This window comes from Arabidopsis thaliana (assembly GCF_000001735.4).
Source record: "Arabidopsis thaliana chromosome 1 sequence".
NCBI classification, from domain to species: Eukaryota; Viridiplantae; Streptophyta; class Magnoliopsida; order Brassicales; family Brassicaceae; genus Arabidopsis; species Arabidopsis thaliana.
The window spans coordinates 23,777,695-23,802,174 of NC_003070.9; the positions used below are offsets into that span (position 1 = coordinate 23,777,695).

General features: G+C 36.3%; 8 protein-coding genes across 15 annotated transcripts; 5 read left to right on the plus strand and 3 right to left on the minus strand.

Moving 5' to 3' along the window:
- Positions 1 to 560: 560 nt before the first annotated feature.
- AT1G64065 (Late embryogenesis abundant (LEA) hydroxyproline-rich glycoprotein family) lies at positions 561 to 1,835 on the plus strand. Its single transcript, NM_202357.3, has one exon. The coding sequence runs from the start codon at positions 934 to 936 to the stop codon at positions 1,576 to 1,578; it is 645 nt and encodes a 214-aa protein (NP_974086.1). The 5' UTR covers positions 561 to 933; the 3' UTR covers positions 1,579 to 1,835.
- A 397-nt stretch (positions 1,836 to 2,232) lies between these two features.
- On the plus strand, positions 2,233 to 5,755 carry RLM1 (Disease resistance protein (TIR-NBS-LRR class) family; the record flags this gene model as incomplete). Its single annotated transcript, NM_105080.3, has 4 exons — positions 2,233 to 2,727; positions 2,980 to 4,072; positions 4,204 to 4,500; positions 4,625 to 5,755. Exons 1-4 carry the CDS (start codon positions 2,255 to 2,257, stop codon positions 5,753 to 5,755), a joined length of 2,994 nt encoding a protein of 997 aa, NP_176590.2. The 5' UTR covers positions 2,233 to 2,254.
- A 1,527-nt stretch (positions 5,756 to 7,282) lies between these two features.
- On the minus strand, positions 7,283 to 9,106 carry MAKR2 (membrane-associated kinase regulator). Its single transcript, NM_105081.4, has 2 exons — positions 7,687 to 9,106; positions 7,283 to 7,594 (listed from the first exon to the last, which is right to left on the minus strand). The coding sequence occupies exons 1-2, from the start codon at positions 8,861 to 8,863 to the stop codon at positions 7,536 to 7,538; spliced, it is 1,236 nt and encodes a 411-aa protein (NP_176591.1). The 5' UTR covers positions 8,864 to 9,106; the 3' UTR covers positions 7,283 to 7,535.
- Positions 9,107 to 11,367: 2,261 nt separating this feature from the next.
- RTNLB3 (Reticulan like protein B3) lies at positions 11,368 to 13,535 on the plus strand. Of its 2 annotated transcripts, NM_001198378.2 has the most exons (6): positions 11,368 to 11,890; positions 12,010 to 12,057; positions 12,130 to 12,310; positions 12,395 to 12,536; positions 12,624 to 12,693; positions 12,791 to 13,492. In NM_001198378.2, exons 1-6 carry the CDS (start codon positions 11,701 to 11,703, stop codon positions 12,973 to 12,975), a joined length of 816 nt encoding a protein of 271 aa, NP_001185307.1. In that variant the 5' UTR covers positions 11,368 to 11,700; the 3' UTR covers positions 12,976 to 13,492. The 2 variants fall into 2 exon arrangements, with proteins under 2 accessions (NP_001185307.1, NP_176592.1); NM_105082.5 differs by lacking the exon at positions 12,010 to 12,057 and having other exon boundaries at positions 11,434 to 11,890; positions 12,791 to 13,535.
- Positions 13,536 to 13,890: 355 nt separating this feature from the next.
- AT1G64100 (pentatricopeptide (PPR) repeat-containing protein) lies at positions 13,891 to 17,869 on the plus strand (the record flags this gene model as incomplete). 3 transcript variants are annotated; one of them, NM_001084301.1, is made up of 3 exons in its annotated part: positions 13,891 to 14,509; positions 14,566 to 15,887; positions 17,390 to 17,869. In NM_001084301.1, 3 exons carry the CDS (start codon positions 13,891 to 13,893, stop codon positions 17,867 to 17,869), a joined length of 2,421 nt encoding a protein of 806 aa, NP_001077770.1. The 3 variants fall into 3 exon arrangements, with proteins under 3 accessions (NP_001077770.1, NP_001319314.1, NP_564822.1); NM_001334145.1 differs by lacking the exon at positions 17,390 to 17,869 and adding an exon at positions 16,088 to 16,597 and having other exon boundaries at positions 14,566 to 15,991; NM_105083.1 differs by lacking the exon at positions 17,390 to 17,869 and having other exon boundaries at positions 14,566 to 15,947.
- On the plus strand, positions 17,356 to 17,948 carry NAC027 (NAC domain containing protein 27). Its single transcript, NM_105084.2, has one exon. The coding sequence runs from the start codon at positions 17,384 to 17,386 to the stop codon at positions 17,867 to 17,869; it is 486 nt and encodes a 161-aa protein (NP_564823.1). The 5' UTR covers positions 17,356 to 17,383; the 3' UTR covers positions 17,870 to 17,948.
- A 423-nt stretch (positions 17,949 to 18,371) lies between these two features.
- On the minus strand, positions 18,372 to 18,895 carry AT1G64107 (Putative membrane lipoprotein). The gene is made up of 2 exons (NM_001036149.2): positions 18,807 to 18,895; positions 18,372 to 18,729 (listed from the first exon to the last, which is right to left on the minus strand). The coding sequence occupies exons 1-2, from the start codon at positions 18,859 to 18,861 to the stop codon at positions 18,509 to 18,511; spliced, it is 276 nt and encodes a 91-aa protein (NP_001031226.1). The 5' UTR covers positions 18,862 to 18,895; the 3' UTR covers positions 18,372 to 18,508.
- A 108-nt stretch (positions 18,896 to 19,003) lies between these two features.
- DAA1 (P-loop containing nucleoside triphosphate hydrolases superfamily protein) lies at positions 19,004 to 24,105 on the minus strand. 5 transcript variants are annotated; one of them, NM_179511.2, is made up of 17 exons: positions 23,809 to 24,105; positions 23,341 to 23,566; positions 22,707 to 22,828; positions 22,543 to 22,631; positions 22,411 to 22,449; positions 22,223 to 22,316; positions 22,040 to 22,088; positions 21,828 to 21,919; positions 21,674 to 21,744; positions 21,089 to 21,588; positions 20,918 to 21,005; positions 20,704 to 20,820; positions 20,044 to 20,612; positions 19,774 to 19,912; positions 19,622 to 19,690; positions 19,412 to 19,528; positions 19,004 to 19,306 (listed from the first exon to the last, which is right to left on the minus strand). In NM_179511.2, exons 2-17 carry the CDS (start codon positions 23,559 to 23,561, stop codon positions 19,193 to 19,195), a joined length of 2,490 nt encoding a protein of 829 aa, NP_849842.1. In that variant the 5' UTR covers positions 23,562 to 23,566; positions 23,809 to 24,105; the 3' UTR covers positions 19,004 to 19,192. The 5 variants fall into 5 exon arrangements, with proteins under 5 accessions (NP_849842.1, NP_001319315.1, NP_564824.1 ...); NM_001334146.1 differs by having other exon boundaries at positions 19,025 to 19,306; positions 21,674 to 21,738; positions 23,809 to 24,062; NM_105085.2 differs by having other exon boundaries at positions 19,025 to 19,306; positions 23,341 to 23,553; positions 23,809 to 24,026.
- Positions 24,106 to 24,480: the final 375 nt, after the last annotated feature.

Here is a 24,480-nt window from a genome sequence, read left to right on the forward strand (position 1 = left end):
TTGTAAGGCTGGTTTTCATACAAAAAAAAAAAAAAGAGACTTTGTAAGGTTGCTTGCGTATCTTTATCTTTGATCATGTCTATGGTTTCTTAAACCCCGCTTACTCATATCACCAAAAATACTGAAATTAATTTTATTTTGGGATCATTGTGCTTTATGATCTTCTTTTTTTCTCAAACTTTTGTTGAAGTATCGAACATGATCACATTTTATTTTTGTTTCTTAACGAGAAAGTTTTAGAAGAGACCTAGTAAGTAGTAAGCATCACCACAGTACCTATATATCTTGATTTGTTCTTAAAACTAGGTCCCCTGAGAACCTTTCTCCATTCCATTTCGCCCGATCGTAGACAAATGCGAATAGTATTTATTATGAGCACATTGGTCCACTAATCATCGTCAAATTTCTCCGTACGGATTCTAATTTTTGAACTTTAAATCAAAGACATTAAAAGAGAAATAAAAGTCAAGTGATAGGTTTCAAAACAAAAGAACTAATACTATTTAGGTATTGTAAGTTTCCCAAAATTGATGAAAGAAGAAAACTGAAACCCTTCAAAGGTTTCTAAAAACAATTGATGTTAGTTGAAACATTTAAATCTTTGACGTCGTCTTCATCTAAAGACTCTTCTCCTTTCTTTTTTTTCACTGGACTCTTCTGCTATAACTCGCTTTTATAAACGAATAAAAATAAAATCAAAATTAACACACAAAAAAGAATAAAATAATTAAAAGACAAAAATCAAGCCCTCCGGAAAAGACTTATTAAGGATAAAAAACACCGCGTAAGACTCTAACTTAACACGATCGTGCCACGTGTCCTCCAGAAATCCCTCTTTTAACCGCCAAAAAAGAAACCACCCACTCTTCCATTAACATTAACTTTCCTCATCTTCTTCTTCTTCTTCCTCTGATCTAAACAACAAAACAAAAAATGGTGGACGAAGATCGGATAACACTAGCTCCTACCGAGATCTATGGCAGGAGTGATGAAGAACAGAGCGGACCAAGAATCTGGCGTCGGAAAACAGAGGAACCACCAGGGAAATGTCTAGTCTATTCCTTAACAATAATCGTCATCATCTTCGCACTTTGTCTCATCCTATCTTCAATCTTTCTCCGTATCTCAAAACCAGAGATCGAAACAAGATCAATATCGACTCGAGATCTACGATCGGGAGGTAATTCAACAAACCCTTACTTCAACGCCACGCTAGTAAGTGATATCTCGATCAGAAACTCGAATTTTGGCGCGTTTGAATTTGAGGATAGTACGTTACGTGTTGTTTACGCTGATCATGGTGTTGTGGGAGAGACCAAGATTGAAGGGAGAAGAGTGGAAGCTCATAAGACGGTTAGGATAACCGGTGTTGTAGTTGAGATCGGTTCGTTTCGGTTATTGGATACTAAGGATTTGGATAAGGATTTGAGATTAGGGTTTTTGGAGTTGAGAAGTGTTGCTGAGGTTAGAGGAAGGATTAAGGTTTTGGGAAGAAAAAGATGGAAAGTTAGTGTGATGAGTTGTACCATGAGACTAAATTTAACCGGTCGGTTTATTCAAAATTTGTTATGTGAATAGTAGTGATTGATTGATCGGTTTCATGATCCGGTTTAAGAAGATTTATTTGTTTGTTGTTTTTTTTTTGGGTGTTGTGTTTTTGCGGTATTGTAATTGCTATGGTCTTTGTATATGAACGGAACATCAATATTGTAGAAAAGAAAATTAGTCACTACAAAATTGATTTGTAAAATAAATAAATAAATTGATTAGTATGAATTTGTAGGATCATCATTTGAGAAAAACGAATGAGAAAACTAAGAATTTTCTCAATAATTTAATATATTAAATGGTGAAATAAAGTTGGAAACTTCTCAAGCCCCACATGTTGACCCATTCATGCATGTACACATCAAATCGACATACGTATACATCCACTATATTAATAGTTTTTTTTCAAATTTTTTTTTTTTTGGTATCAAAATATTACTCTTTTGAGTTTCGACATCTACTGAGACATTACGACAATTTACCCTAACAAAAAGAAGAAGAACTAAATAGTGTTTTATGAGGTATACCGGTTCTCTTGTTTATAATTTTTGAGGGACCGTAAAAGTGGAGAAAATTTCATACTCACCTTCTCAAAAGTAAACGGTGAATAGTGAATATGCTTTTTACATTTTCTCCAACATATATGGCTCCTCCAGAGACATTTTTGTTTATCTAATCGTCAAAGTTTTATCGTTACCCTAATCTCATGGCTTCTTCCTCTTCTTCTGCGAGTCGTACTTGGAGATATCGTGTCTTCACGAGCTTCCACGGATCAGACGTCCGTACAAGCTTTCTAAGTCATTTTCGCAAACAGTTTAACAACAATGGGATTACAATGTTCGATGATCAAAGAATCTTGAGAGGCGAAACCATCAGCCCTGCGCTCACTCAAGCGATTAGAGAATCGAGGATCTCTATTGTATTGCTCTCGAAGAACTATGCTTCTTCCGGGTGGTGTTTGGATGAGTTGTTGGAGATTTTGAAGTGCAAGGATGATATGGGTCAAATAGTGATGACTGTCTTCTATGGAGTAGATCCATCTGATGTGCGGAAACAAACTGGAGAGTTCGGGATCGCTTTCAATGAAACATGTGCTTGTAGAACAGAGGAGGAGAGGCAAAAATGGAGCCAAGCTTTGAACTATGTGGGCAACATAGCTGGCGAACACTTGCTAAACTGGTATGTCTTTGATGAAATTGAATTATTTCCTTATGTTCCAAGTGGTAACCACAATAGAGGAAACAAGCACAAAAAATGGTTAATAGGAACTACGTTGAGTAGAATAGATTTTCATTGATTGAAGGGAATGTTTGTTGAATGAATTTTCGAAAATAGAGTAGTAGCCTATGGCAAAAGAAGAATGTTATATCTATGATTAGTTTTTTTTTCACAACAATTTAATGGAAATGTTTTTTTTCTTTCTTTTATTAGGGACAATGAAGCGAAAATGATTGAGAAAATTGCAAGAGATGTTTCAGAAAAACTGAATGTTACACCATGTAGGGATTTTGATGGCATGGTGGGGATTGAGGCTCATTTGAGGAAAATTCAGTCTTTGCTAGATTTAGATAATGATGAAGTTAAGATGGTTGCAATCTCTGGTCCTGCAGGCATTGGTAAAAGTACCATTGGCAGAGCTTTACATAGTCTACTCTCTAATAGGTTTCATCATACTTGTTTTGTGGATAACCTGAGGGGAAGCCATCCCATTGGTCTTGATGAGTATGGTTTGAAGTTGCGCTTACAAGAACAACTTCTTTCAAAGATTTTGAACCAAGATGGTTCGAGGATATGCCATTTAGGTGCAATAAAAGAGAGGCTATGCGACATGAAAGTGTTTATCATTCTTGATGATGTGAATGATGTCAAGCAATTAGAGGCTTTAGCTAATGAAAGTAATTGGTTTGGTCCTGGAAGTAGGATTATTGTGACAACCGAAAACAAAGAGCTTTTGAAGCAACATGGTATCAACAATACCTACTATGTAGGATTTCCTTCTGATGAAGAAGCTATCAAGATCTTATGTAGATATGCTTTTAGACAGAGCTCTTCACGTCATGGTTTTAAAAAGCTTACAAGAAGTGTAACAGAGCTTTGTGGTAAGCTCCCGTTGGGTCTACGTGTGGTGGGTTCATCTTTACATGGGAAGAATGAGGAAGAATGGGAATATGTAATACGGAGGCTAGAAACTATCATTGATCGAGATATCGAACAAGTACTAAGAGTCGGTTATGAGAGTTTACATGAGAATGAACAATCATTATTTCTCCACATTGCAATCTTCTTCAACTATGAAGATGGTGATCTTGTGAAAGCCATGCTCGCTGAAAATGACTTGGATATCGAACACGAGTTGAATATCCTAGTAAACAAATCTCTCATATATATATCTACGGATGGGAGAATACGAATGCACAAGTTACTTCAACTAGTGGGTAGACAAGCCAATCAAAGAGAAGAGCCTTGGAAACGTCGGATCTTAATTGATGCTCAAGAAATCTGTCATGTCCTTGAAAATGATATAGTAAGTGATTTTTATTTTATTTTTTATTTCGGTTAGTTTCTTTGCTCCTTACGCTTAGAAACTCCAAGTGAAAGACAAACAAATCTTACCTATTTAGCTAACAAGTTATTTATATACTAAATTTGTTTAAGGGTACCGGAGCTGTGTCTGGCATATTATTTGATACATCAGGAATTAATGAAGTGAGTATAAGCAATAAAGCTCTTAGAAGAATGTGCAATCTTAGATTCCTAAGTGTTTACAAGACAAAACATGATGGGTATAATAGAATGGATATACCAGAGGACATGGAGTTTCCACCTCGCCTAAGGTTACTCCATTGGGATGCATACCCAAGCAAGTGTCTTCCTCTTAAATTTCGGGCGGAAAATCTAGTCGAACTCGATATGAAAGATAGCCGGCTCGAGTACCTCTGGCCAGGAACTCAGGTTAGTTATTGCTTATTCTCATAGTCGAATAATTTTGCAAAGGAAATAATAAGACTCATATCATATGGAACAAGAGGGTTGGTTTCTCATTTTATGTTCTGTTTTGTGGATTTTTAACATTCAGCTGCTGACGAAACTCAAGAAGCTAAATTTGGAAGGTTCATATAATTTGAAGGAACTCCCAGATCTTTCAAATGCTACAAATTTGGAGATGTTAGATCTGAGTGTTTGCCTTGCTTTGGCAGAGCTTCCATCTTCTATCAAGAATCTTCATAAACTAGATGTGATATATATGGATCTCTGCGAAAGTCTTCATATGATACCAACTAACATCAACTTGGCGTCTCTTGAGACTATGTACATGACTGGATGCCCACAGTTGAAAACTTTTCCAGCATTTTCTACAAAAATTAAGAGGCTTTATCTAGTCAGAACAGGGGTAGAAGAAGTGCCTGCATCAATTACGCATTGCTCTCGACTTTTGAAAATTGATTTAAGTGGCAGTCGAAATCTCAAGAGCATAACACATCTACCCTCGAGTCTACAAACACTAGATCTCAGCTCTACTGATATTGAGATGATTGCAGATAGTTGTATCAAAGATTTACAGAGGTTAGACCACCTTCGTCTATGTCGCTGCAGAAAACTTAAATCATTGCCAGAGCTTCCTGCATCTCTTAGACTCCTAACGGCAGAAGATTGTGAATCACTGGAGAGAGTAACTTACCCTTTAAACACTCCAACAGGACAGCTAAATTTCACCAACTGCTTGAAACTTGGTGAAGAAGCACAGAGAGTAATTATCCAACAGTCTCTTGTGAAGCACGCATGCTTCCCTGGAAGTGTAATGCCTAGTGAGTTTAATCACAGAGCCAGAGGAAATTCCTTGAAAATTCTTGTTAAATCTTCTGCATCTTTCGCGTTTAAGGCTTGCGTCTTGATTTCGCCTAGGCAGCTCCAATGCGAAAGAAACCAAAGACGTGTAAAGATACGGTGTCGTGTCACAGACGGAAGGGGACGGTTTGTTGGCAGTAAAGTTGTTTCTTTAGAACACCCTAACCATTCTACCGGGATTCGAACGAAACATCTGTGTTTTTTTAATGGTGTCTTGACTGAAGTTAGCTGCGATGCATTGTGTTTTGTATTCAAAATCAGCGCCTACAATCCATTGGACAACTACGAGATTAGTGAATGTGCGGTGCAAATCTTGACGAACGAACCGGAGAGAAGAAGCTGCGACGGAGGCAGTGAATGAAGGTTACGATAACTCGTGCTACAGAATCCATAGAGAGCCTCCTTTTTTAATGTCTTGGCAATCTCATGTAAATGCTGTGTTAATTGAATACGAAGGATTAGGGTTTTGGAATTGAGAAGTGTTGCTGAGATTAGAAGAAGGATTAAGGTAGTGTGATGAGTTATGTACCAAAAGAAACTTAATTTAACCGGTAGGTTTACTCAAAATTTGTTATGTGAATAGTATAATTGATTGATCGGTTTTATGATCTGATTTAAGAAGATTTCTGTTTACATATGAAGCAAATATCAAAGCATGTGTTATGTTGATGTGAACTACAAAATAAGATTTTTCTCAATAATTAATACACATTTAATGGTGAATTATATTGACTCCAATTCCATATTTTGACTCATTCTGTCAATATGTATGTGCAACTTTTCCCCGGTTTAGTGAAGGGCTTTGTCAATGAAGTGGATTTGGGGTTGGGGTAATGGGTTGGTTCAATTTGGTTGAGCAATTCTGTTTTTTTTTTTTTTGCATAGATGGTCATGGACTAAATTTGGCTTCGGTTTGGTTTGTTAGGTGTATGTACATGATTATCAAATGGTTTTAAATGAACTTTGGTACCGATATGATTTGGTTTAGTGTTCAAAAAACTCGGTTCGGTTGATATACTAGTGGGTATTTGTTTTCTCTGTAGAGAGAACAAAAGAAGCTTTGACAATATTAAAACCGGTGGTGGGCCAATTAAAAGAGTTATAATTGAACTTGGGCCTTTTCGATCAACCTGGCACAGAAAATTCAAATACTTCACATATGGTCTAATTAATAATATACATTTCTTCTCTCTATACGTTTCTTTGATTTACAACACTAAAAGATAGTGGTTTACCCTAATCTTCGAACTACAATTTATAACGTACGTAATTTAATTTTGTTGATTTTTCGTACAGTAATTTATTTTTGTCTACAAGCATTGAATAAGACACTTCAATGAAAAATAACAATGCATTTTGTACCCGTGTGCAATATTATTGTGAATTATTGTATTGATCTGGAGGAGCCAAGTTTTGTTTCTGTACATTATTGAATTTTACTAACGTTACGGGAACTTGAAATTTTTGGATTTGTTTTCTTCCATCTTTTTGTACTACATACTCCATTCGCAAACAAAAAGAAAAGAGAGAGAGATTCACAATATAAAGGGAAAAAAGTAAATTTGGATTTTTCACTGTTTCTGTCTCAACTTTCACCATCTCACTTACCAATAAAGCCCCACATTCCCTTCTCTTTCCGTCATTCTAAATTACCAATATACCATTCACACAAGAAAACATAAATATAAACAAATTCGACGTAAATGACATATTTAGCATCTTTTCCTATCTTTAACACTACTTTTTGTTTATTCTTTTTCAATAATGTCAAAAAATTATATAGACTAGTAACACCAATTGACTATTTTCCATATGAAATTAGGCATAATAACGTTCCTTTTAAATATAGTATGGTTTGTGTGTGTTTGTAACTATGTATCGTAAAGTTTTTGTCTCTGAACATAAAAATGACAAAAAGAAAAGTCTATGTTTCTTCTTAATAATCTTTTTATGTTCGAAAGTTTCAATAGTCTTCATAACAGACCAAACATAACATCTAAAACATTACTGTTACAAATTCTGAAATAAGCTCCTAAAAAATATTTACAAAACCCATAATTATTATGAAGTTGTTAATGCGAGAAAATCAATACCGTTGAGATTCTCTTGAAACTAATAAAAAAAAAGATTACGATATTATCTCATTTCTCGTAAGAGGAAGGTTCACTCACCGATCTTGGTAACACCGACGGATCTTTATCTGAAAATATTCATGTAAAAACAAAATTCTAATCAACGAAAATTTGGAAGATAATAATGTTAAGAGAGAATTGTTAATGGAGATTTAATTACCTCTAGAGGAATTGAAAGATCTTTTGCAGTGTAAAATGGCACTTTGAATACTATCTTGTTGTTGAAGAAGCGAGTCGTCGCGTCTTCTTGACTCAGACTGAGTCGTTACAGTCGCCGTAGTAGACGACGGTGTAGTCGCTGTTGAAGATGACGATCTGCTTTTCCCGAGATGTTTCCTCACTACTTTAAGACCAGCTGGAATGTTGATGTTGTTCCCCGGTTTATTATTAGTCTTCGTAGCCACCGGCGAATCTGCTTTCTCCGCCGTGGATCTCGCAGACGATGGAGCTGTTAGTTGACCGGAGTGTCGTAATTTCTCGCCGTAACGACGTGAAACTCTGATGTAAAGTGGTTTTACCTTCTTTAAGTACTTTTGCATCATCACGAATCGTTTCTCATCTGAAACGACAGATTCGTTGCCGTTTTGCTTCTTTAATGAGGAAGACGAAGAAGAAGATGAAGAAGAAGACGAAGATGAGTTCTTCGAGCTGTTTTCTCTTGAGAATAGAGAAATTATCGGAACTTCTTCAACTTTTAAATTCACTGTCACCGTACTTTTCTGTTGCGATTCCGGCGAAAGTGATAACGGCGGAGGAGGATGAGTTTGCTTATCGAGGTCTTCAGATCCGAAATTAGCTTCTGATTTCGCTTGGATTAGCTTTGATTTCTTCATTCCGAGCATGAACACACGAAGCTTGGTGGCGGTTTTCAAAATTGACGCCGATAACTGCGCCGCGGGAGCTTTAACAGAACATGTCTGCTGCTCTGAAGAAGTCGGTGGTTCAACCTCTTCAACAATCGTTTCCTTGAAGAAAACATCATCGAGTGAATCTGGATCTACTCGATCTTCTCCTCCGGAACAAGACGAGAGAGTGAATTTAAACTCACAACCACCGTCCGTACAATCGGAGTCTCCCTCTCTTCCGACTCCTCCGTCTGTGTCTTCTTCTTCGGCTGGAAGAGCGAACTCAAGGTCGAAGAACGGTCCTTCGTCGTCGTTTTCATCAGCTTCTTCGTCCTCAGTTTCGGTAACAGAGGTGACAATGGTGGTGGTTCCGATGGATTCACCGGCGGAGTAACGGCAAAGAGAAGAAGAAGAAGATTCGGAGGAGTGAGGAAGGAAAGTAACAGCACCACCACTGTTTTTCCAGTAGTTAAGGAGACTGAAAGCTTCCATTGTTGGGAAAGCCAGAATCACTCTCTACCTCTTTTTTCCTAAAACGCTGCGTTTTTTAGCTTTGAATGTTTTCTTTCTTCTTCAAAGTCTCCTCTCCTTTTAGATGAAAAAGAAGGGTTAATAACAGTGCTTGTAAGAGAAGAGTGAAAGCTATATATATAAAAATTATTACTTTATTTTTTCTTGATATATATAATGTTCTTTATTGCTTTTAGTTCCATTTTCATAAAAATGGTATGAAATAGTTATGACAAAAGAAAACGTACTTAAAGACTATGCTAATTTATCTGTCTTTAATAACCATAGGTTACAGTTCATAAGTCTATAATTAGTAATTTTAGTTACATTGCAAGACAATATTTTTATGTTTACTGTTTGGTGTGAAACATTGGTTTTTACAAGGAAGAAAAATATAACAAACCATAATAAAACTAATACAGTAGAATTTAATATTGATTTGATACAATAAAAGGTTTCGTATATAGTTGACAGACAAAAAAAACTAAAATTTTAGGCAAAATTTTAAATTTTGTGTTTACGTTTTACAAACAAAGCTATGGCTGAAAGAAAATAAACCACAACCACAAAAAGAAAAAAAAAAGCTTTGGATACTGTTTTTGTATGTATTTAAAAATTGAAATTATTCACAATAAAACAAATTTTATTTTGTTATAAATTTGTAAATTCATTTTGTTTTGCCATGTTTTAACAAAAGAAGCAGAGGCAAATAAGAAAAAACGTGGCAAAGAGTTGCGTTGCGTTGCGTTGCTAAGCGTAGGGAGCAGCTGAGTCACGTGACTTTCAGACTGAGACAGTCAGACCAAAAGGTCAGAGATCATTAAAGTATTTATATACGTACTCTTTTATTTTCTACATAGTACACATAAATAATAGTGATACTTTTTGGCACTACTTTGAACCAAAGAAAATCTTGCATTTGAAACACAAATTAGTGCAATTTTGTTTTATGTTTACGAGATTATGTTACATAATATTATACTACTAAGTAGTAATATATTAATCATATGGGAATCGACAAAATTGATGGTGTCGCCTACAAAGCATTTAAAAAAACTAAACTGATTCTGAAAGAATCTGGATAATGTTTAATATTACTACTACTTGTAAAAAATATGCACAATATATGTGTAAAGTTTGTAGTTCCGAGACGTATTATTAACATCATCATTATTTGCCAAAAAATTTCAGGCCGTCAGATTCAATGGATGTAGACCCCAAAGTCCCATTATCACCCTTCTTTAATGGGCCTCATCAAGTTCCCAAAATCAGTAAAGATGATGGGCCCTTTACACTGTACATGTGTACGTGATTTCGTATGATCCATTTATTTATTTATTAATCCTTTTTTTCTATTCCATTTAATTTCTTAATCCAATTCATGGATTCATACTGCAATCATGTATAATTCTTATATTAGTGTTTCTGAAAATAAGTTTATAGAGCTTGAGTTGGTAAACAAATGAATGGGACACACTCTCGTCAAAATAAAACAAAAATTTCTTTCTTTCTCCTCATTAATTCGCTTTATCTAAAATTCAAAAGGGCAAAGCACTTTCAAAAGCAAGTCAAAGAAGCTAGTCACTCGTTGTTTGATAGGCTTCCCCGAAATTCAGCTTTAGTGGACTTCCTCCAAAATATAAAGAAGCTATTACGTTTTTGGTTGAGATTGATACACTAATAGCATAATGTATAAGTTTTAAAATGAATTTGGATGAGAGTGATCCATATTTTGACTCCAACGAATTTAACAAATCTTATAATTTACTGGTAAAAGAAAAACGCTTCATTGCATTTGCAGCTTAGCTATTTCCGTCAAACTCAATGATTAAGTTAATTATATATTTTAACTAAACGTCGATCCCAAATCATTTCAGATAGTTATACAATATGTTCTCTTTATCCTATTGATCACGAGAAGAATATTACTACCCTAAGAAAATCTGATCTTGTCGGGCTAATTGTTTGGCATGATGGCGCAATAGTAAGCCCTAGAGATTTGATTTGGCTAGGTGGTAGCTACATACTTTTTTAGTTAAATTCGAATGTGTATATAATATCGTTTCAAATGATATGGATTATGGTCCGAAAACACACATTTAAATGCACAGTGGGTTATAGAAAAATCAAGGAAACAACCAGCCAATGTGATTAGACCAATAACCAGAATATGATTTTGTCTTACATGACTAACAATAAATATGATGAGTATGCCAGGCAGAAAGCATAAATATATAGCATCACAAAATAAATAACATATTGTGTTCTAGTGACAAAATTAATACTAAATCTATATTATTTTTATATTTTAGACTTAAATCTATATTTGTCAAAAAAAAAAAAAAAAAAAAGCTGTTATTTTTATAACTTCACTTAACCTATTGGGCTTTCCCTCAAGTTTCTTATTGGCCCAAATAAAATCTCATCATAGCATCGTCTATTCTATGATCCCTATAAACAAATTTCCCTTAAATTTCATACGACGTCGTAGTCAAGCATCTACCTTCTCGACGACGACGACGTGCTGACCCCATTGAACGCTACACTAACGGAGACGTTAATTAAGAATTCGTCGTCTGTCTTCCGTCTCAAAGATGTTACTGTTATTTAATGATTTTCTTAGAAAGTAAGCTATTAATTCCCAACGGCCAAGATTGAGTTAAATAAATCGACGGGTGAGATTGAATCTGTATCAAACGCTCTTATTTAGAGAGAGGTATGACTGAAAGAGACTTTTCGTTTTCTTCTCCGTTTCTCGCTCATCGCTTACTGAAACCAGAAACAAGTTTAGGGTTTTTGCGGAGGTTTCAAAGTTAACAATGGCGGAAGAGCACAAGCACGAGGAATCGATCATGGAGAAGATCTCTGAGAAGATCCATGGTCACGATGACTCTTCTTCTTCTTCTTCCGATTCGGATGACGATAAGAACTCTGCGTCTCTCAAAACCAAGATTTATCGTCTTTTCGGAAGAGAACAGCCTCTTCACAAGCTTTTCGGTGGCGGAAAACGTATGGATCTCTCTCTCTTTTTCACCGATTTGCGATTTTAGTTACTATTTCTTATCGGATCTGGAATCTAGCCATTGATTGAGACTTAGGATTTGATTTGTTGCTTGGATTGAGTATAGATTCAGAAAATCAGGATATAAACGAACGATTTGGTTTGGTGTTTGCTGGTTCTGGAATCTGAGAGTATCTATGGAATGAGTAATTTCGTAAGCTTATTATCATTTATTTGTTTGATTCAGCTGCCGACATTTTCCTGTGGAGGAACAAGAAGGTATCAGGAGGAGTATTGGGTGCTGCAACTGTTTCCTGGATCTTATTCGAGTTACTTGAGTACAATCTTCTCACACTCTTCGGCCACATTTCAATTCTTGCTCTCGCAGTATTGTTCTTGTGGTCTAGTGCTAGTACCTTCATTCACAAGTAAGTTTTATGGATGAATGTTTATGTTTATTGTGAGATTGATGTTTAGTCCATGGTATGTTAAAGCTGATTGTTGTATTACAGGTCACCTCTTCATATCCCTGAAGTTCACATCCCCGAGGATGTTGTTCTTCAGCTTGCTTCTGGATTAAGGATTGAAATCAATCGTGGATTTACTGTTCTTAGGGACATTGCATCAGGAAGAGATCTTAAGAAGTTTCTGTTGGTAAACCTTTTTGTTAATTATGTTGTTGTTTGATTTTGCTGGTTTCTTGTTATTTTTTTTTAACATTGGTTCACAAATATGTTTTAGGTGATTGCTGGTTTATGGGTTTTGTCCAAAGTTGGTAGCTCCTGCAACTTCTTGACCTTAATCTACATCGGTACGAATCCATACTTTTATTGCATCTAATCGATTAACTTCACCAATTGTGTTTTTTTTTTTTCGTAATATATAATCCTCTTTTGTTCTGCTTCCAGCAACTGTACTTCTCTTCACGATTCCCGTGCTTTACGAGAAGTATGAAGATAAAGTAGATGACTTTGGTGAAAAGGCGATGAGGGAGATCAAGAAGCAATACGTGGAGTTCGACGTGAAGGTTTTGAGTAAGGTGATGAGCAAAATTCCTAAAGGAGCCTTTGCCTTTATCAAGAAGAAAGATTAGAGAGTGTGTAAGTTTCTCTCATCATCATTATCCGAGATTATTCAAGATTGATATATAAATCTCGAAGCATTGTTTTTTTGGCTGTTGGTTAATAACCCTTTATTCTCTCAAATATCTGCTATATGGATTTTATTCGGGTTTTAACCAAATTTTATAGCAATATTGAATCTGATTGAAATTTGAATTGATCCTTTTTTCGGATACCATGGTCGTCATGAATGTTATTATGATAAATCTTTAAATATTCCGAACTTAATTTAATGTTTACAGAAGTTGATTGTTTTGTAAAGAAATTGATTGTTTCTGCCATTGATTTCGCAAAGTTGGTTAGAACTATGAATTCGTAGAATGTTTACAGTTTTTTCCTAAGATTTACATGTTGCACTGATTTTGGTGTCATCTTTCACATTGTTATTTATCTCCGTTTTCCATAAAGTGTATTTAAATAAATGAGTTCCCCTAGTTTTAGTGCAAGTGTGCAACCATTAATGTAAAACGTAGACATATGTAGAAGTTTATTTTTGACATGTAATCTAAGGGATCAAATTATGGATGATTCTGTTTGTAGTTTAAAGACACATTCTATTATGATTCTGCATTTTGGGACTTGAATATACATTTGACAGATTCTTGTAAGTGAAACTTGTTACACAGCCCAATAATTTTGATCCGTGGGGGAAAAGAGGTTATTTAATTGCACTAAAATTTAGAAATAAGAACGATATTAACTTCAGTAGCTCCAACTTAACTGATGTCAAAATTTAACTAGACTTAAAAGGAAAAGAGAAAAAACTTTATTCAGTTGGCAAAACCAGAGGTCAGCTAGGTCCGACTAGATTAATCTTAACCGGTCAATGTACCGACCAATTAATGGAACCTGTCGTTTTCTGATTATCTCTTATAGTACGTACACTCATGACTCTACAGTCTCAGAGCTCACACTGTTTAAATGTACACTCCTCTATGGTTAGAGATATCGAGAAGTGTGAACAAAAAACAAAGAGAGATATCGAGAAGAAAAACACGAAATCAGGCGGTGTTAGATTGAACAGTAGGAGACTGATTCATGGTCGTGTCGCCGAGAAAGGTACAAAGAGTCTGCCTTCTTTGACCCAAGTTACTTTTGAAGGAGAGGAACTGAAATTGAAAAGTGGTTCTCATTATTTCAAAAGCTTAGATGATGCCATTGATTTCTTCGATTACATGGTTAGATCTCGTCCCTTCTATACGGCAGTTGATTGCAATAAAGTAATTGGTGTCTTCGTGAGAATGAATCGTCCCGATGTTGCGATTTCTCTCTACCGGAAGATGGAAATTCGCCGGATTCCACTTAATATCTACAGCTTCAATATTCTGATAAAATGTTTCTGCGACTGCCATAAGTTGTCTTTTTCTTTGTCTACATTTGGCAAGCTCACTAAACTTGGTTTCCAGCCCGATGTTGTTACCTTTAACACGCTGCTCCACGGCTTATGTCTCGAAGATAGGATTTCTGAAGCTTTAGCTTTGTTTGGTTATATGGTTGAAACTGGATGTCAACCGGATGTCGTTACCTTCAACACACTTATGAACGGTCTTTGCCGTGACGAGTTCTCGAAGCTGTAGCTCTGTTTGATCAAATGGTTGAAATTGGATTAACCCCAGTTGTCATCACATTCAACACACTGATAAATGGTCTCTGCCTAGAAGGTCGAGTTCTCGAAGCAGCAGCTTTGGTCAATAAGATGGTAGGAAAAGGTCTACACATTGATGTTGTCACTTACGGAACAATTGTTAATGGCATGTGTAAGATGGGTGACACTAAGTCTGCCTTGAATCTGCTTAGTAAGATGGAAGAAACCCACATCAAACCCGATGTTGTGATCTATAGTGCCATCATTGATCGCCTTTGCAAAGATGGGCATCATAGCGATGCTCAGTATCTTTTCAGTGAAATGCTTGAGAAAGGAATTGCGCCAAATGTGTTTACCTACAACTGTATGATAGACGGTTTTTGTAGCTTTGGTAGATGGAGTGATGCCCAAAGATTGTTGCGTGATATGATTGAAAGGGAAATCAATCCTGATGTTTTAACTTTTAATGCATTGATCAGTGCATCAGTCAAAGAAGGGAAGTTGTTTGAGGCTGAAAAATTGTGCGACGAGATGCTCCATAGGTGTATATTTCCTGATACAGTCACATATAACTCAATGATTTATGGATTTTGCAAGCATAATCGTTTCGATGATGCGAAACACATGTTTGATTTGATGGCTAGTCCAGACGTAGTTACTTTTAATACCATCATTGACGTATACTGTAGGGCTAAGAGGGTAGATGAAGGAATGCAACTTCTCCGTGAGATATCTAGAAGAGGATTAGTTGCTAATACAACTACTTACAACACTCTTATTCACGGGTTCTGTGAAGTGGACAATCTTAATGCTGCCCAAGACCTTTTCCAGGAGATGATTTCTCATGGTGTGTGTCCTGATACCATTACTTGTAACATTTTGTTGTACGGTTTCTGCGAAAATGAGAAACTAGAAGAGGCACTGGAATTGTTTGAGGTTATCCAAATGAGTAAGATTGATCTTGATACTGTTGCTTATAACATCATCATCCATGGAATGTGCAAGGGTAGTAAGGTGGACGAAGCATGGGACCTATTCTGTAGTCTGCCCATCCATGGTGTGGAACCTGATGTTCAAACTTACAATGTAATGATATCTGGGTTCTGTGGAAAAAGTGCAATCTCAGACGCAAATGTGTTATTCCATAAAATGAAGGACAATGGACATGAACCAGATAACAGCACATACAATACACTAATCAGAGGGTGTCTTAAAGCTGGTGAAATAGATAAATCTATTGAACTTATCTCGGAGATGCGAAGCAACGGGTTCAGTGGAGATGCTTTCACCATTAAAATGGTTGCTGACTTGATAACTGATGGTAGATTGGACAAGAGCTTTTCGGATATGCTGTCCTAGTGTTTCTGGTGAAAAGGTCTTCTCTTGATCTTCTTTCTTTTATGGTATGTAACACATAAGTGGTATGTTGTACTCTCTTCGCTTGTTTTTGTTTTGCGGATGTTTCAATGCTATATGTAACATGTAAGAGGGTTTTGCAGAGGTTCCAGGTTCTGCGAGTTCTCAAGATGTTGTTTGAGAAAGTAAAAGAAATCATAATAAAAAAGCAACGACATGTGAGTGTCTGAGGAAGAAATAACAAAACATGGCTACCAGTTTTTTGTAAGTTTGAATATTTTGACTCATGATTTAGGAATTGGTCTTGTTATCATGAGTTTAAATTCTTATTCATGGAATTTGAATCATTGTCTTGTTATCGTAAGTTTGTAACCTTACTCATGGAATAAGAATTAAACCTAGCATAGATAAAAGACATTCCCTGAGCAAAATAGTTTCGTTTTTAGTCTATTGTCTAGGAATTATTTCCTTTGTTAAATAGCAGCTTGCATCTGAGCTTAATATAGTACGTTTATTTATCTGTATGTATTGAAAGGTTTTTTGGAGTGGATCTTTCGAGATTAAGGACCCTCTGGATTCAAATTTCAGAACTCAAAATATTGTAGTATCATAGGGATAGATCTGGTCTGTGTTTTATTTTAGTAAAAACGTAGCAGATGTTAATATGCATGTTGTTTGCTGATGTTACTGTGTTTCAGCTGTGCAATTTGAGAGTCAGTTTAAGAGTAATCTGTCTTTTTTTCCTGTGGGTTTCTCTAGTTTACAAGACAAAAGTCTGTTTGTAAAATGATTGGCTACTAGTTTTTGTGCTAAAACTTTTGAAACATAGTTCATGGAGTAAGAACCATTTGTCTTATTGATTATTATCGTATATGCTTGATGTTCTTTAAAGTGAAATCCTTTTGGACATGTTGTTTCGGTGTTTGGTCTTGTGTTGATGAAGTCTTGATCTTGTTTCTTCTATGGTGTTTGTAATTATTTGCTTTCAGTCCACCGCATCAATGGTTTTGGACATCGGTGTCTATTTTCTCTCTCTTAGCTGTAGCAAACTTTTGAACTTGGCTGAAAAAAGATACAAAGCAGTCCCTCTCATGTGCACCAACTTGAAAGCTTCAGAAACCTTGTTATGACTGACTCTGAGATATGGTCTTGGCCACATTTACATAAATCGCCGTTTTTTTGGATGATTTGCATGAATTCTTATGAAAATAGGGTAAAGTATTTATTCAATTCAATTCAATTGCCCATTTAAGGCTTTAAGCCCCATCCGTAAGAAGTCCTAAAGAGTCCTAATTTCAGTCTGTTAAGTATTGGGCTTTAAAGGCCCGTTTGTTTAATCATTAGGTCCGGTAAACAAAATGTCGGCAAAAAGTGCAGGTTATAAATTAGGGTTTGTTGATGATCTTTGACTATTGTTGTGAATTTCTGTGAGATTGAGAATGCAGGCGGAGGAGATAATATGCCGTGTTTCAGACGAAGAGATCATCGAGAATTACCTGAGGCCAAAGATAAACGGTGAAACATCTTCAATCCCGAGATATGTTGTGGAATTGGCAGAGGAGCTGTACACTGTAGAGCCTTGGCTGCTTCCTCGACAAACAGCTCCAATTCTCAACCCTGGCGAGTGGTTCTACTTTGGGAAACGCAATCGAAAGTATAGTAACTTGGAAGGTGTTCATTGCGAGGGATCGTGGATACTCGAAGACGGTTGCATCGCAGTCCTGTCCAAGGAGACGGGTGAGGAAATTGGTGGAACGACGAGATTTAGGTATTACTATAGGAACAAGGGGGATAAAGAGAGTCGTCTGAAGATGAGCAATTGGTTTATGAGAGAGTATCGTCTCTATTACAAATCCAGGAGAGTCTTCAATGGACGTCAGGTTTTCTGCATTATCACTTGTAATGATGAACATTTTATCGAATAATTCTCTCTGCTTTTTTTTCTAAGATACCATAGTTTAAGATCCTAATTATGAGTTTGAATCTATAATTATAACTCTTTGCTTTCTGATGATTCAACTTGTTTATACTTTGAGATCAAACTCACAATATTAAGATGGGTTTATTTATGCTTCTCATAGATCAGACAAAAACAAGATATTATGAATGACCAGAACAGAGAGAACTGAACTAAGATGAGTGAGTTTTGCAATGCCTAATCCCAAGTGATCATTTGAATCTGCTTTACCTTCCTCTCATTTCAGTCTCAAATCCATAAGACACTTAATGCAACACCAACGTTGGTCATCACACTAAAACAAATACAAGCTGCTTGAAGCAGCATATTAAAATCATTCCTACCAGATCTATCCCTACGCCAACTTCTGAAATTTGAATAGCTCTGTTTGGAATAGCTTGGCTAATCTGTTCACCTTGTACTCAAAAGTTTGTAGCTTTTACCTTATGACATAAGTATCAAAACTGTTTCCGGTTTGTTTTTCATATATATCTAATACATTTCTCATTGCTCATATTCTTCAAAAATTATTCAATAATGTAAGATAATATTTCGTTGTAACTTATAACCTAAGAAAGTGCATAGCATTGTTTCTAACATTGTGGCACTATTTAGGTGATGGAGCCACTTCACTGCTACATAGTGAACAAATACATTCATGATGATGGCATTTTTGATATCTGCAATATGGGAAACAACTATTTCGGCAATCGCTATCGCGAAAGCAACTCCCAAAATACTGTTGTGGATGCTTCGGTTGACATTCTCCTCCAACACACTCTACATTTTGCGGACGTTGCATTTGCCTCGCATTTGATATTGACACACCTATACATACATTCATTGATTCAATCATATAATATATCAATTCATACTTGAAAGTAAAAAAATGTAAAGTGAGATACATGAGAGAATGATTGCGACAAGAACAATGAGCATTGTTGTCTTTGATACTGCCATGTCTTTTCAACTTTGATCTCTTTGTGTTTTATTAATTTGACTGATGAGATTCTTTATGGTCTTTGTGTCTATTTATATTGTGTTCCAAAGCGTCAAATAAGGTACGTAATCTTTTAAGTTGGTATATTATGTACATATTGTGGAATACTGTGCATAGTCAGTCACTCAAATATAGTATGATTTCATAATGACAGACCAAACATACGGGTCAAACTTTTAGCAATATCATCATATTCTTATTCTCTTATTAACCATGGAAACAAAAATTCACCATACTATTACATTACCAAATTTCATAATCCATTACCAGCATCATGATTCATCATCATCATTACAAGAAGTAAGTGAGTTGTTCTTTCTTCCTCGATCCTCCTTCTCCATACAATTCATTCCACTGCTTCAACTCTCCCATTCCCGCTCCCTCAGCCGCAAAACTCGCCGCCACCTGCGTTTTCAATTTAAAACGTTTCAAAACGCAAACGCTATTTCCATATCCACCACAGTGTAGGCATACATGTAATAATATATATAAACCACAGTGTGTTTTCACCTGATTCTTGGCTTCTTTAAAGTCTTGTCTGTTCAACGGACGAAGTGTTATAACTCTCTCTTCTTTTCCTTCATCTTCTTCACCTGCTTTTGTAGGCTCTCTCTGCTTCTTCTTCTCCTTCAAATATCAAAAATGCATAACACAATCAGTTAAAACCAAAATAAAGATACTAGTATAAAGAAAAAGCCTTAGAGAAATATTATTTCTTACTGTGTCTTTGATCCTCTCTTGCTGTATAAGTTCTCTCACCGGCCTATACGCAGCGGTTGTGCACAGATTCTGTTCATCGGATCAACAACTGTCAAGATCTCTTCTTTTACATCTTTACTACATATTCAAGAAAAGAAGGAAAAAGATCGAACCTTAAGATCACTTCCTGTGTATCCTTCTGTCATCATTGCTAGTTCCTTGTAATCCAAGTTTTCATCTACTTTCTCCTTCGCCAACAATGTTCTTAGAATCTTTTCTCTGTTCTCTACAGCCGGTAGTCCCACCATGATCCTGCGGAAGAATAAACCCTGTAAACCAACTAAACCGAACAGAACCTAAACGAATGTTTTTATTCAATCAAGAAAACATGCTCCCAAAACCGAAATGAATGTTGCGGCGCATAGAGTTATTATTAGTTATACCTTCGTTCGAATCGTCTGATAATGGCTTCATCAAGATCGAAAGGCCGATTAGTAGCAGCAAGGACTAAGATACGTTCACCAGGTTTAGTCATTAACCCATCCCAATGACTCATAAACTCATTCTTGATCTTTCTCATAGCTTCATGTTCTCCAACTCTTGTTCTCTGTCCCAACATACTATCAACTTCATCCACAAATATTATGGTTGGTGACACCTTCGAAGCTAGAGTAAACAAAGCCCTAACATTCTTCTCGTCTTCTCCAAACCATTTCGAAGTTATTGTTGACATCGAAACGTTTATGAAACTCGCTCCTGCCTCTTTGGCAATGGCTTTAGCTAGCATTGTTTTACCTGTACCCGGTGGACCGAAGAGTAAGATTCCTCTGCAGGGCTTCAAGAGACCTCCTGTGAAGAGGTCTGGCCTACGGAGAGGAAGCATTACAAGTTCTTGTAGTGACTCTTTTATCTCGTCAAGTGCACCAATGTCTTTGAATGTGACGTTAATTTCTTCTGCTGGGATTACTTCCGGTCTTATCCGTTTCTCAAACTCGTTATCCGGTGCAACTTCCTGTTCCATAGGTTAACACAATTGACCACTACTGGATCATTATGTAGATTGGATCATTATGTAGATAAAACAGCAGAAAGAGTAAGCTTACCGGAGCTTTTGGGGTAACTTTCTCAGCTTTAGCTTCTTTCTCTGGTTCTTCCTTGCTGCTTACGGTGGTGACACTCTCTGTTTTTGTCTCCGGCTTGATTGATTCAGCTTTTACTTCCTGAAGCAGTGAAGAAAATACAAATGTTTCAGCAAGGGTTCTGCTCTGTTTCTTAATCCTCTGTTTTCAGCTAATAACAGAGTATATAGAGAGAGACCTTGGATGATTCCTCCTTAGTTTTTTGCTTCAGCTTCTCACGACCGCCAGCTTTGCCTTCTCTGAAGAGACTGAATCCATGCGACAAACTAACCGCACAATAAAGAACATATCAGTACCAATGTTCTTGTAGAGGTTTGTTTGTGAAACAAGTTAGGGTACTATTTCTAACCTTATAGAAGATATCACCAGTTTTCCGTTTCTGTACTCAGGATCTTTGTTGTTCATCAGATGATAGGAAAGAGCAGAGACAACGATCTCTTCAATGTAATTGCTTAAAACCTTCGTGTCCTCAAAAGAGATGGATTCAAGGTCATCGCATATAAGATCATTCTCCGACAAAACTTCCATGATATGGTTCCTATTGTCCTGAGTTTGGATCATGTTCATGTCGCGTTCAAGCTGCGATTTCCAGCTCACTAGATGAGTCTCATCCTCAGGAGGTCTTATGTCGATATTATAAGGGAAAACAGCAGAGAGCTTCTCATCAATTTCTTGAGCGTCTTCGCTTGACAAGTCCACAATTCTTGAACCGAGAATGAGGACCGGTCCACTGAGTTTCTGGAGAAGCTTCTGGAACAAGTTGTAAGTTCTCTGTGAGCGGAACAGAAAGTTCTCGACGTCTCGAAGATATAACACAATCGGATTCGCCTTGGAGACATAGGCCAAGACCTGCACTTCACATTTGCAAGATATTATAAACAAGATATTACACATAACACATTACCTTTATACTCTTTATAGTTTTACACATAACCTTATATAAAGATTGGACGAGAAGCTTTTCATCGAATGACCAACTGCTACTTCGTTTCAAAGGCGCTGAAACTAAGATCAGATATTAGTCACGCGTCTGAATGAACAAAGAGTTATAGTTTTAAATTTCTTTGTTGAGATGCATATATAATAACCTTGATTTGAGGAAGATGCAAGGTTGCTAATATTAGCTGCTGCTGAAGAGTTTCGACGAAGCTTTGGAGGATTACTAGAGCCTTCCATTGAGCTGCATATATCACAGATCACACGGTGAACATTAAAATTATGCATTAGGTTGATTGCAAAACATTGATGGATATATATTCGCATTGCATAAATTTGAAGTAAAGGACACCGAAACACAAACCTTGATTTGATATCCACACCACTGCTTTGCCTCCTCAAGGTACCACCAGCTGAACAGATTCATCAACAAACAATGTTGATAACACCGATGAAAATCCAAACTATAAGGCTACTTGGTCACAGAGTCGATTACTCGGTTAAGCAGAGCCAACTTAATATTTGACCAAGACAAAATTTGATTTACCTTTTGACTCTTCTCTCTGAGGAAGGATGGAGAAGGAACTAAACAGTCCTGATAGTTGCTCTAAAGCAGATTCTGAGGGAGATCTCTTGAATGACTAAGACAACCGGAAAATAAAACCAGCTCTCCGATTTAGATCATTTACAAGAAACTAGTAACAATTCATGAAACGAAATCAGTAAACCGATTACCGATGATTCTGTATTTCCACTGCCGTATTTGCTCTGTATCTGCAAACACAATAAAGAAGATTTAAGGTTCACAATGGAGAAGACTCAAAGTAAGAAACATATTTCAATGTTTTTGTTTAAAGTTCAAGAAACCTTGAGTGCAAAATCGTTGACGTCTAGAAGAAGTAACTTGGCATCGAAGAAATGAGCTAGGGCTTTGGCTAGCATTTGTTGGTAAAGCTCTGCAAGGAAACATATTAAAATTCAAAACACAAACGAATTGGTTCAAGATCAAGATCGAATCATCGGAATCTAACCGGCAGGGCCGGACAAGAGAATGGCTCGGCTAGCTGGAGACAAGTTTCTCGTATATTTTGAAGCATCGAAGTGCTTCAAATGGACATAAGCTGCACTTGTTAGAAGCACTCGTGTTTGTTCACTGCACAATCCCAAAAAGGTAAAAACATTGATGAACAAGACTACATGTACTATGTATCGATCGGTGTGGGTATGTTTCAGTGATCAAAAGAATAAATCCAAACATTTTGGGATAAAGATCAAAGAATCTAAATGATAGTGACACGTGTCGGAACTAGAAAAACAATGAAATCATTATCGGCGTATGTAAACAGAAATTCACATGCTTCACCATTATTATCACTCCAACAAATATCTTATCCGTTTTTGTAAAACTACATTTAATAACTAAAACAAATAAAAACACTATCCAAAAAATATGTGATGACTCATATTATTTCCTTATCATTTCTATATTCTCACTTGTATTATCGTCTTGAAACTCGTAAACTATAAACTAAAGTGACGATCAAAACATATGTATATTCCATCACAAGAATTGTTTTAAGATCCTAATTAGAATTGATTGATCTTAAAGTCTAGTTGAATGCATGCGAATTATGGGAACTTTCGATGTTATATGTTTTAAATTACCTGAGATAATAAGGAAACTCATCGAAAGTAATTTTACTCTCTCTGCCGTCAACAACTTGACGGAGTATCTCCTTCTCCATCTTATCCGCCGTGACGGCGTTATTTGACGACGAGTTCCCGCCGGCCCATTTTCCGACGGCTTGACCAGAAGCCAAGCCTAAACCCACACCTACTCCAACTCCGACGCCAAGCGCCGACAACAACATCTGTTTGCTGTCCATTTGATCTTCCAAAAGCAAAATATGTATTAAAAAAAAAACAAAAAAAAACAAAGTATTAGTATTATTAATATATAGATCAAGATCTAAAACGTTGTTACTAATCGTAACAACAATAAAAATTGAATGATAACAAACAAAAGGTATCGATTTATCTATAATTCTATATTGACTATTTAACCTAACTTATTCGAGAATCCAACCGAAACTTTGAAAGTATTTTCAAAGATTTAACAAGAGAAATATATACCTTGTTTCGTAAGATATCTCTCTCAAATCTTTTCTTCTGCAGTTTCTTTGTACTTGTTTTGGTCCTAACGATTCAATAGTCTGAAAAATCACAGAGAGTAGTGAGAACCGTGAAAACCAGATCTATTTACACGTCATCACCGGTGTTGAAAATGAGGCAAAGACGGCGGCGGATATGAGAGATTTAGGGTTCTTTTAATGAAGATTTTTTTGATCGCTTCTCTGCTTTTTTATTTCATGGGGGTAATATGTTTGCACATGAAAACTGATGAGTCATTACCGAGACTTTGCGTACGTGTTGTCATATAAACGGCTACTAGGTTGGTTTTTCGGCAGTTTTTTAATTCTGATGTTGCCGCTTCTTTACTCTAATGCCCTTTAGTTTTTTAGTTTCTTTAATTTATTCCTTGATAGTTTCGGAATTGTCATTATAGTCCAGCTTTAATTAAATTATTCCGGTAAATTTTGTTTTCGATTGTGGGTATTCTGTGATAATTGAATATTTTTATAGGGGTAAGTTATAGATGTTGGCACAAAATTAAACACAAAGGAAAAAATGTAGATAAAACACTAAAAAAAAAAGGGGTGCAGACTGTAGAAAGCATGACTGTGTTAGATCTGGAAGGCGTGGCTCATTTAGAACCGTTGGATTGTATAATAGGATCCCACGTAA

What these genes read in the sequence shown, in the direction of transcription:
- NAC027 (NM_105084.2), top strand. Translation starts at nt 17,384, where the DNA reads ATGCAGGCGGAGGAGATAATATGCCGTGTTTCAGACGAAGAGATCATC.
- RTNLB3 (NM_001198378.2), top strand. Translation starts at nt 11,701, where the DNA reads ATGGCGGAAGAGCACAAGCACGAGGAATCGATCATGGAGAAGATCTCT. An exon ending in GCTTTTCGGTGGCGGAAAAC is followed by an intron (nt 11,891 to 12,009) that starts GTATGGATCTCT and finishes GATTGAGTATAG; the next exon opens with ATTCAGAAAATCAGGATATA. An exon ending in GCTAGTACCTTCATTCACAA is followed by an intron (nt 12,311 to 12,394) that starts GTAAGTTTTATG and finishes GTTGTATTACAG; the next exon opens with GTCACCTCTTCATATCCCTG.
- AT1G64065 (NM_202357.3), top strand. Translation starts at nt 934, where the DNA reads ATGGTGGACGAAGATCGGATAACACTAGCTCCTACCGAGATCTATGGC.
- AT1G64107 (NM_001036149.2), bottom strand. Translation starts at nt 18,861, where the DNA reads ATGGCAGTATCAAAGACAACAATGCTCATTGTTCTTGTCGCAATCATT. An exon ending in TGTCGCAATCATTCTCTCAT is followed by an intron (nt 18,730 to 18,806) that starts GTATCTCACTTT and finishes ATGTATGTATAG; the next exon opens with GTGTGTCAATATCAAATGCG.
- MAKR2 (NM_105081.4), bottom strand. Translation starts at nt 8,863, where the DNA reads ATGGAAGCTTTCAGTCTCCTTAACTACTGGAAAAACAGTGGTGGTGCT. An exon ending in ATCTTTCAATTCCTCTAGAG is followed by an intron (nt 7,595 to 7,686) that starts GTAATTAAATCT and finishes GAATATTTTCAG; the next exon opens with ATAAAGATCCGTCGGTGTTA.
- DAA1 (NM_179511.2), bottom strand. Translation starts at nt 23,561, where the DNA reads ATGGACAGCAAACAGATGTTGTTGTCGGCGCTTGGCGTCGGAGTTGGA. An exon ending in GTGGAAATACAGAATCATCG is followed by an intron (nt 22,317 to 22,410) that starts GTAATCGGTTTA and finishes CGGTTGTCTTAG; the next exon opens with TCATTCAAGAGATCTCCCTC. An exon ending in AAGAGAGGATCAAAGACACA is followed by an intron (nt 19,529 to 19,621) that starts GTAAGAAATAAT and finishes TGATATTTGAAG; the next exon opens with GAGAAGAAGAAGCAGAGAGA.